Source organism: Sciurus carolinensis, chromosome 11, assembly GCF_902686445.1.
Source record: "Sciurus carolinensis chromosome 11, mSciCar1.2, whole genome shotgun sequence".
Lineage (NCBI taxonomy): Eukaryota > Metazoa > Chordata > Mammalia > Rodentia > Sciuridae > Sciurus > Sciurus carolinensis.
Window position 1 is genome coordinate 19,728,451 of NC_062223.1, and position 11,001 is coordinate 19,739,451.

The following is an 11,001-nucleotide window of genomic DNA, read 5'->3' on the forward strand; positions in this document are numbered from 1 at the left end:
ATGGCTCCTGAAAATATCACCCAGATCACTGAATTTGTTCTCATAGGTGTCTCCAATCTTCCAGAACTTCAGATTCCTCTTTTCTGTGTTTTCCTGGTCATCTATGGCCTGACTGTGACAGGAAACCTGGGCATCATCACCCTCACCAGTGTTGACTCCCGGCTTCAGACCCCCATGTACTTTTTCCTCCGACATCTGGCTGTCATCAATCTTGGCAACTCTACTGTCATTGCCCCTAAGATGCTGGTCAACTTCTTAGTAAGTAAGAAAACCACCTCCCACTATGAATGTGCCACCCAGCTGGGATGATTCCTGGTTTTCATTGTAGCTGAGATCTTCATGCTGGCGGTGATGGCCTATGACTGCTATGTGGCCATTTGCAAGCCCCTGCTCTACATGGTGGTGGTATCTCACAGGATCTGCCTTCTGCTGGTGTTCCTCACCTACCTGTATAGCTTTTCCACAGCTGTTGTGGTTTCATCTTGTGTGTTCTCTGTGTCTTACTGTGCTTCCAATGTCATCAATCATTTTTACTGTGATAGTGTCCCTCTGTTGGCACTGTCCTGCTCTGATACTTACATTCCAGAAACTGTAGTGTTTATATCATCAGCTACAAACTTGTTCTTCTCTATGACTATAGTTCTCATATCTTATTTCAACATTGTTTTGTCTATTCTAAAGATGTGTTCATCAGAGGGAAGGAAAAAAGCCTTTTCCACCTGTGCTTCGCACATGATGGCAGTCACAGTTTTCTATGGGACTCTGCTGTTCATGTATTTGCAGCCTCGATCCAGCCATTCCCTGGATACTGATAAAATGGCATCTGTGTTTTACACCCTGGTCATCCCCATGCTGAACCCCATGATCTACAGCCTGAGGAACAAGGATGTGAAGGCTGCCTTAAGGAGGTTCATGGGGAATCTATGCTGTTTCCTTAAAGCAGTGCAGTTTTTAAAATTGTAGGTAAATAAAGAGATGGCTAAGGTTAAGTTACTCAAAGAAAAATTTATGTGAGTTACAAACTTTAAGGTATCCCTGGGAAATTAAAAGATCTAGGATATAAGAAGGATCAAATGGAGAAAGAAACTGAGGTTCATTGAGTTGTGAGGGTGATCTAAAACATACGTGTTATTTGATAACTTCGCCTATGAACGTTAATGGTCAATATGAAAGGAATTTTTACAGGAGACCAGACAGATACATATTTTTAAAAGTTAAGTAAATTTGAAATGAGCAAAAGCATTTGGAAAAGAGAAATGAAGTGCATCATTTTTGTTCTTTGACTTTTGTTGCTGTTTCTTTGAGCATAGTTGACATAATGAATTGCTGTACTTTAACAATCTGTAATCACAGATAAAAATGTCACTTTTACAGCTAAGTAACCAAAATAGAACTGATTATTAAATTTAAAACTCCCTGTCACTTTCTTAATATTGCTTGAAAAATATTGTATTCTACTCATGAGTAGCATTCAGAACTACATGCTAAGATTGCATTTCAATGCCAGCCTCAGCAACTTAGTGAAACCCTGTCTCAAAATAAAAGTAAAATGAACTGGGGGTGTGGTCAGTGCTTAAGTGCCTCTCAGTTCAATCCCTGGCACCAAGAAATGAAAAATAAAATATAAAGTTTTGTTGTTCTCTGTGTTACTTCTTGATCAGTAAGCATGCACCTAAATCTGTTGTATACAACCTTAAATGTGTGGAGGATGACCAGGCTATATTTAAGAATTATCAAATCAGAATCAAAGTTATGGGTCATAAAGGTATATTTAAAAAGTTTCAAAAGCATTTCTATATAAGACCATAAGAAGAAATTTTGGCAAATGTCAAAGAACTAAACTGGAATGTTAACATTCATTGAGTGGATTCATTTTACTCATTAAGGATTTTGATATTGAAGAGATTTTTTTCTTAATTATAGATAGTAAATATTTATTCATAATCATTATGATATAAGAAAAAGAATATAATACTACAAGACATATTAGAATCCAAGACATAGAAAATTTGCAATGAGAATACATTCAGAGTTACCTTAATGTTAATATGTTCAGTTTATTTTTATAAAATAAATATCAGTTGCTATCTCTGGGTCCAGAAGTTATCTCACATTGCTGTTTGGAATGAACAGTTATACATTTTTTTGGCTAATAGGGAGACAGGTTTAAATAAAATTAAATGTGCAGTTAACTTCACCTAGGGGATTTTTACTTACAGGGAATGACAATGTGTATACATAAATGCACATATACTCATGTTACTGATACTATAGTCAAAATCATGCAAAAGGAAAATATTCTAAGTGTTTATCAAACAATGAAAAGAAAAATTATGGCACATTGGTAAATGACGTACTACTCCACAACAGAATGAAATAAAGCCCATGCATTCAGCAGTATGGATGGGCTTCAATAGCGATAACCAGACACAGACTTTTCTTGTTATTCCTTTTATATGATACTCTGGAACAGGTGAACTGATCTGAAGAGAAATAAAGCAATTTTGGTCTGGAATATGCAACTGGGGAATGTACCACAAAGGCCATTTGGAAAAGTATACTCTGAATTAGGAAAAGAAATAACATTTACATATGCTATGCATGTATGTGAATTATTATTGTTTTAAGAGAGATCAACAAAATATGACACTTATCCTGTTTTTGAGTTGTAACTGTTAAATTAAAATATTATATATGTGAAATGTAAAACTTGATGTTTACATTGGTCTATCTCATTTATATCTCTATCAGCTCACTAGTAAATTTTCTGGTGGGTATAGCAAGAACAATTAATGTCTATGCTGCTAACATAATTTCAAATATGCAGTCAAGTAACATTACCTAGCTTCACCCTGCTGGATATTAGATGCCCAGAACTTATTCACTCTCAGTGACTGAAACTTTTTACCCAGGGTCAAAATCTCTCCTGACCCCACCAAGTGGTTATTTGTTGATAAGCACTTGAGACCACCATTCCACTCTCTGATTCTATGAGTTTAAGTATTTTATACTCCATATAAAGTTTGACCATTCAATAAACTATGATGCTTTTAAAAGAATACACACTATATGTATATCTCAATTTACTACATAAAATCTCAAAGTATATATTTTGTTTGCAGTGTTTTACCACATTGAATAATAACCTTATGAAGATTTTATTCCTGTTTTTTAATAACATGTAATACTTCTTCAGAACAGAGTTGTAGAAGACACCTCCACAAGTCCTTTATTTCTGGATTTGTATTTGTTGTTGCTGCTGTTGTTGTTTTGTTTTGTTTGGGGGCCTTAGATAACAAATTTAAAATATTTACATTTCTCATTTCATCTCATGCTGGATATTTCAATTTACTTTTAATTCCTCCAGTTATAGGCAGAATTTTGTCTGCCCCCAAATTCATATATGATAACACTTACTCCTAGTACTGAGAAGAAATGGTATTCGGAAATCGTCTTTCTAGAGGCAATTGAGTTAAAATGATTTCCTTAAACTGGGCCCTATTCCAATACAACTGGTTCCTTTATGAGAAAAGGAGATTAGGGTAGAAAGAGGGAGGTGCACCAGACACAAATATAGGCCAGGAGCAGCCACGCCAGGACACAGCTGAGGAAGCAGACATTTGCAGGCCAAAGGGGTGTAGACAAGAAATCTAACCTGCTGGGCATGGTAGTTCTTGCTGGTAATCCCAGCAGCTCAGGAGGCTGAGGCAGGAGGATCTTTCAAAGTCAGCCTCAGCAACTTGGCAAGGCCCTAAGCAACTTAATGATACCCTGTCTCTAAATAAAACATTTAAAAAGTGCTGGGAATGTGGCTCAGTGGTTAAGCACCTCTGCATTCGTTCCCTAGTACCAAAAAAATAAAGGAAATCAAGCCTGCAGACACCCGGATCTTGACCTTTGAGACTCCTAACTGTATGAAAATAAATTTACATTGTTTAATTCACTTATTGTATGGTATTTTATTATGGCAACTCTCAAAAATTAATGAACCTTGTGTTTTCATTTATTTACCAAATCCCAATCATCACCATCAGATAACCATCCCTGAGCATTTACTGTGAATGTGCCTGTTCCTTATTTTCTCACAGAGTATGCATTATTGTGCAATGTGCATTTACAAAAAGTTCATCATGCCCTGTATCCCCACTTGTAAGTTTAAATTAAAGTCTACAGGAGACAAGCCTGTGTAGTGTGTGTGTGTGTGTGTGTGTGTGTGTGTGTTCAGTCAAATAAGATTAATCCACAAAGAAGACAATTTCCCCAATGCATATTGACTTTCATATATTTTATAGACATTATATGCAGGAAGTGCACATATTTAAGAATCATTTGTACATTAGGTCATTCTTAGTCACTTTCAACAGATCACTTTGCTCTTAAATGCTGTTTGACTCTGTTTCACTATTTGTCCACTCTTCTTTTATCACATGCACAGCAAGCATAAAGGAGAGACTAAAAGAATAATTTTATTAAATTAGGACTGCTTTTTAGAGGGAGTATCCTTCTTTTAATGTCCACTTTATAACTTTCCAGGAAATATTTTCAATGCCAATTATATTGTTGAAGCAGAAGAGATGAAAACCTAACAGAGATGGTGGAATATAAACATGTCCCTTATCGATACAGATTGTTCTGATTTGATGGATAGACAAGTAGTTCCTACCTCTTATATATCCCATGTGTGAAATAATGAATTTCTACTTGGAGATGAGATTTGACAGACACACTTTAATCACTGTATCCCTGAGATGTCATGGAATCAACAGTCTGTGGTTCAGACTGCTACATAGAATACAGAAGTGTTTATGGAGAATTCCTGGAGGAGGGTTCTGTTAAAGAACCAATCCTAGGTGGCATCTTCCCTGAGGATATAACAGGAAATATGTGGATCCCAGAGCCACCTGTGCCTCAGAGGTAAGGTCCAAGTTATATAGGGCACATGGATTCTCATTGCTGTAGTTCAGAGACTCAAACCTGAAGCAGATTCTCCATTAGAGGTGGGTAGAAAATATTCATGTTATTTTTCTTTAAGGACCTTAAAGACATCCAAACCATGACTCAAAATAACCCACTTCACTTTGATTTTGGAAGATACTGTTAATTCCTTAAAATCAAAAAATATAGTATTTACCCTAATTTGTTTGTGATACTTTTAACTTTTTTCAGAAATACAGTGTTCAGATAGGAGACATTTATACATGTTTCCAAATTCAAGCTGGCATCATGTCTCATTAAGAAAAGTAGATGCATAATTACTCAAAGTCAAAATTAAACCCCTCTTTGAAAGTGTAACTATAGACAAAAAAATTCTTAAAGAAAATTAATAGTAAATTCTGATGACATAAAGAAAATGTACATAGAACCAAAACAGTACTGATGCAGTAAGGTAGCATATTTACATAAACCTTGCATCTTTTAGGAAAATAAATCCGCTTACATTTTAGTAAAATATATAAAAAATGACTTTGTTTAGTTAAACAAACAAACAAAAAAAGACTTCCATTTGAGCAAAGGCACTTGGGAGAGGATTTATCTTCAGTTGAAAAAGAAGCAGATTAAATAAGGAACATGTTAAAATTTTCAGTAACTATTTCAAAAAAATCTTTGAAATAGAAGTAAAAAAATATGTTTTCATGATTTAGACTGAAGTTTCTCAAATGCCTGTGAAATTAACTGCACGAATGTGCTCCAGACAGAACTATGAACATGCCCAAATGACTGTGACTATTTTATGAACGCCTCAAAATACTGTATTGGAAGCATCGCTTTGATTACTCCATTGTTTTGTATTCAAAATATCATCAATATCTACCCAATTCCCAAAATCATCTCACACATGTCTTCCTGATTAGCTCTGTCTTTTGCTTATAAATCTCCCACATAATTCTTTGTAAGATTTACACTAAGAGTACCTTTTTTCTGTCCCTAATTGTTCCAATTATTAATCTCTAGGTCCTGCTTCTCCTTCTTGGCTCAGTCAGCATCTGGAAAATCCCATAACTGCTGCTTAACTCTTTGTTTCTTTGAATTTCACTTCTGCTCCATCATTTGTTTTCAAATCACTACAATTCTTTATCTTCATAACAGAGAAATAGTCTTAAAACTTAAAGCTGATCACATTGTTCATCTATCTTAAAATTTCTCCAGTGTGTAAAATTCACTTAAAATCTTACTAAAATCTTCACTTAAAATGTACTATTAAAATCTATTACCAGATTCTTCTAATTCCCCTCTCCTTATTATATCCAGTTACACTCTCTTCCATTGAAGTCCTCCTCCTCACCATCACCAAAAACTAAGTTCTGTAAGTTATTTTCTACCCCAAAGCCGCATTGTACATATTCACCATGGCCTGGATTCCTGAAAGTATTCTTCCTGTTTCACAGAAGAGCTGGTTACTTCTGATTGTTTAGGTCTTATTTTTCAATTCCAAGGTTACCTTGAAAACTTTTCCTTAATCGCTCATGAAATTGTTGTCCGAGGTTATTTATTTATTTATTTATTTATTTTGCACTGCAGGAGATCAAACCCAGGGCATTATGCATTTTCTCATTACGCTTATTACACTCTGTGATTACCTTCTTTCAAGAATAGACTTTTTGGTCTTTTGTTTTCCTTCCTTCTTTCTTTTTTTTCTTGGGGGAGGGCTTCCAGTGATTGAACCCAGGGGCACTTAACCATTGAGTCACATCCCTAGCCCTTTTTTCACTTGTTATTTTGAGACAGGGTCTCACTAGGTTGCTCCCACTCTTGCTAATTTTATGAGTCCAGGTTTGAACTTATGATCCTTCTGCCTCAGTCTCTTAATCTGCTGGGTACAAACCTGTGACATGGGGCCTGCTTATTTGACAATTTTTTGTCTGTTCCCTGTAATTGGAATGGCAAATTCATGAGGTGCAGAGCAAATAATTATCTGAGTCTTAAATGTTGTCTGGAACACAGGAGAAATTCATTAAATATGTGGTTAATAAATGAGAAAACAACACAAAGAACCTAGTGAGTGGCGGATAGTGGGTGTCAGAGACAAACTTAGACATTCAGCAATGCTGGGGTGCATTGTGGTTTTATTTTTCTGATTTTTTTGTGTCTTATCACTTCATTTATTTCAATGCTTAAAAATTTGCTCTTTTCCCCATTTTTTTCCATAAGTTTTAGAGGGAGAGAACATGTCACATTGCTGCTTAGACATTGATCAAAATATAGTCTTTGACTCTCATGAACTTAACTTCAAGATTTTAGGTAAGAATTCATAACACATCTTATTCTTTTACATTTCTCAATTGTCACTTGGGACTGTAAAGGAACTCTAATTGTTTTAATTTGGGGCAGGTTATCATCCTTAAGATAAATAAGTCTAGGAAAATATTTAATAACTGGAAATACCATGATATTCCATGACAAATATAATCATTGCAACAATCAGAGTAAGTACTTAGAACAAAAATAGTCATTAAAATCACTATAAAGATTGCTGTCAAATTGCACAAAAAGGTCAATTAGAGGGATTAATTAAAATTAAGAGCAGAAATATCTTTAAATTATGAAAGCAATATTTTAATTGTATTAATAAAAAGATGATAAACGTAGTACAATGGTAAGAATGTAAGGAATTATACAAGTTTCTGGAACAGGAAAACAAGAATAATGAGAAGGTAAAGGTAGGAAGAAGTATACAGTAAATCGTAATGTCAAGGTGTTACAAAATGATTAAATTTTCATTGTTATAATTTTTTAAAAGACTGAAAAAGGAAGCCAGTCATCTAAAATTTAGGTTTTAGGTCATATATCTCCATATTTTTTCTGAGTTAATAAAATGGAAAATGAAAAGAAAACAATTAACAGCCTTAAATAGTTGAATATGCAAGATAAGTTTTTAAGTAATTCAAGTAATAGAAAAATAGAATACAGAGAATGGGAAAGGATAGGACCTGGAATCATATATTTTTAGAGAAACAACAAAAAATAAAAATAAAAAATAAAAGCCAGAAGTCTAAAATCAAGAGATCATGAAGGATCCTTGGTTACTTGGTCCTCCAGGCTCTCCCACACTCAGTACGAAAGACACGATATGAATCCTGGCTTCCAATGTTCACAAGTTAAGGACTCTGATAACTTCATTAGACGGCAAAGAAGTAAACCCTGAAAATGTTCCATGATGCTGAAGCACCTTATAATCTACAGGACCTTCTCTCTCCAAATGGTTGCAAATTTTTAACAAATGAGCAAGTTTAACACATAATTTAAGAAAATCTCATCCAAGGAATTGGCCTTGCAATATAATTACAACCTTATAAAATAATTCCTGAAAGCTGTAACTGCTTTACCTTTACTTCTGCAGACAGATGAATTCCACCACCCTCATGGCTCCTGGAAATATCACCTGGGTGACCGAGTTTATTCTCACAGGAGTCTTCGATCTTCCAGAGCTGCAAATTCCTCTTTTCTGTGTTTTCCTGCTCATCTATGGGCAGACAGTGATGGGGAACCTGGGCATCATCGCCCTCACCAGTGTTGACTCTCGGCTTCAGACCCCCATGTACTATTTCCTCCGACATCCGGCCATTATAAATTTTAGCAACTCGACCGTCATTGCCCCTAAAATGCTGGTCAACTTCTTAGTAAGAAAACCACTTCATACTATGAATGTGCCACCCAACTGGGAGCATTGCTGGTTTTCATCGTAGCTGAGGTTTTCATGCTGGCGGTGATGGCCTATGACTGCTATGTGGCCATTTGCAAGCCCCTGCTCTACATGGTGGTGGTATCTTGCAGGATCTGCCTTCTGCTGGTGTCCCTCACCTACCTGTATAGCTTTTCCACAGCTGTTGTGGTTTCATCTTGTGTGTTCTCTGTGTCTTACTGTGCTTCCAATGTCATCAATCATTTTTACTGTGATAGTGTCCCTCTGTTGGCACTGTCCTGCTCTGATACTTACATTCCAGAAACTGTGGTCTTTATATCAGCTGCTACAAATATCTTGTTTTCTATGACTATAGTTTTCGTATCTTATTTCAACATTGTTTTGTCTATTCTAAGGATGCGTTCATCAGAGGGAAGGAAAAAAGCCTTTTCCACCTGTGCTTCGCACAAGACGGCAGTCACAGTTTTCTATGGGACTCTGCTGTTCATGTATTTGCAGCCTCGATCCAGCCATTCCCTGGATACTGATAAAATGGCATCCGTGTTTTAAACCCTGATCATCCCCATGCTGAACCCCATGATCTACAGCCCAAGGAACAAGGATGTGAAGGCTGCCTTAGGAGGTTCATGGGGAATCTATGCTGTTCCCTTAAAGCAATGCAGTTTTTAAAATTTTAGGTGAAGAGATGACTGTGATTATCTTAGTAATCTTAGTTTTGTAATTGACTTAACAACTTAAATGTATTTGTAGAAAATAAAAGAGGATCTAGGGTCCAGGAATTTTTAAGTATTATGACTAAGTATTTAGTCATAATAGTTATGATAAAAGTAAAGCAATGTAATGCTGTAAGACAAATTAGACTCAGAGACATAGGAATGTTATAATTAGGATATATTCAGAGTTGTATTAAAGTTGACATATTCAATCTATTCTTTACAAAGTCTTTCTTCCTCTTGCTTAGAGAAAAAACAGCAAGAGAAATCTATTGTGTGAGGTGTCATTGTGAGTTAATTGATTTATTTTCTTTAGTCCCACATTCGCTTTTGTTTTATTTTGTATTAGATTTCCATCTTATGTGTTTGCAAAATACATACATATATATACTACATATATATACATATACATACACATATATGTCTTAAGCTTTCCCAGAATATTATTAAATGAAACACATATCTAATAAGAATGCTTTTTTTGTTTAACAGTGAGAACACTGGGTTCTACCAGTTAAGTTTCCATTTGCAATGTGGAATAATATGGTCACAAGCTAAAGAACAAAATTTGTTTCACCCTAGTAATCATTTTAGATGGATTTTTTTTTTTTTTTTTTTTTTTTTGAGCAGCAGTGCTGGATGGCCCCCAAACCATGTGTATCCAAGTATGGCAAATGAAATATATTCAACTTAATCAATACATTTTTAATGAGTTTTCAAGTCAAAATAAAAAGAATATTTCTCAATTTAAAAACAGTTTTTTTTTAATTATGTATTTATTTATTTTTTACAGACTGCATTTTGATTCATTGTACACAAATGGGGTACATAATTTCATTCTATGGTTGTACATGATGCAGATTCATGCCATTCATGTAATCATACATGTACATAGGGTAATGATGTCTGTCTCACTCCACCATTTTTCATTCTAAAAACTGTTTTTAACCCACTTTAATCATGACTTTATATAATACTATTTTTCTTGTGTGTGAGACCATATGTGGCATTTTTAACAAAGGAGAACAATTACCATTTTTAAAATGAATTAACTACAAGAAGTTTGGATTCTAGATTAGCCATGTTTCTATTACTAGAATTTTCCAGAAAATGTTTTTCTTTACGTTGATCCTAAAGTCAAAATACATTCAAAAACTACAAGTATCTATTCAGAATTTTATGTATGTCAATGATAGCAAGGTATGTGTTTGTATATGCAAACATCTTGAATGTACAAACACACATATATATTTCAGCAACATATATATTTATCAACTATAATTCAATAATGAAAGTGATAATATGACAAAAATAGGAAAAACATTAAATATAAATCAAACTATAAATATAATTTATCATTAAGCTCATGATAAAGAGTCTCAACTTCCTTAGTCATCTGGAAAATCAACTAACAATAACAGTGAGAAACATTTTCCCAGACACATTTTTCAAGTGAAATAAAAAATGCTCCATTAACCAAGGACCTAGTTTCAAGCTGATACTAATTATCAGTTACTACCTCTGGTTTTTGAAGTTATCTCAGTTTGCTGATTGACGTGCACTGATACTCTTCTTTGGCAAGCAGGTAGATGGTTTAAAATAATGTTAAATATACAAGTAACTTATGCTCCAGGGATTAACCTCATG

At 34.7% G+C, this 11,001-nt stretch overlaps 1 protein-coding gene and 1 pseudogene across 1 annotated transcript; both read left to right on the plus strand.

The window, feature by feature from the left end:
• Positions 1-963, plus strand: LOC124959131 (olfactory receptor 8J1-like). Its single transcript, XM_047517765.1, is given in 1 exon segment — positions 1-963. A coding segment is annotated over 1 exon segment (963 nt).
• Positions 964-8,360: 7,397 nt separating this feature from the next.
• Positions 8,361-9,310, plus strand: LOC124959132 (olfactory receptor 8J1-like; annotated as a pseudogene).
• The last annotated feature ends 1,691 nt before the right edge of the window (positions 9,311-11,001 follow it).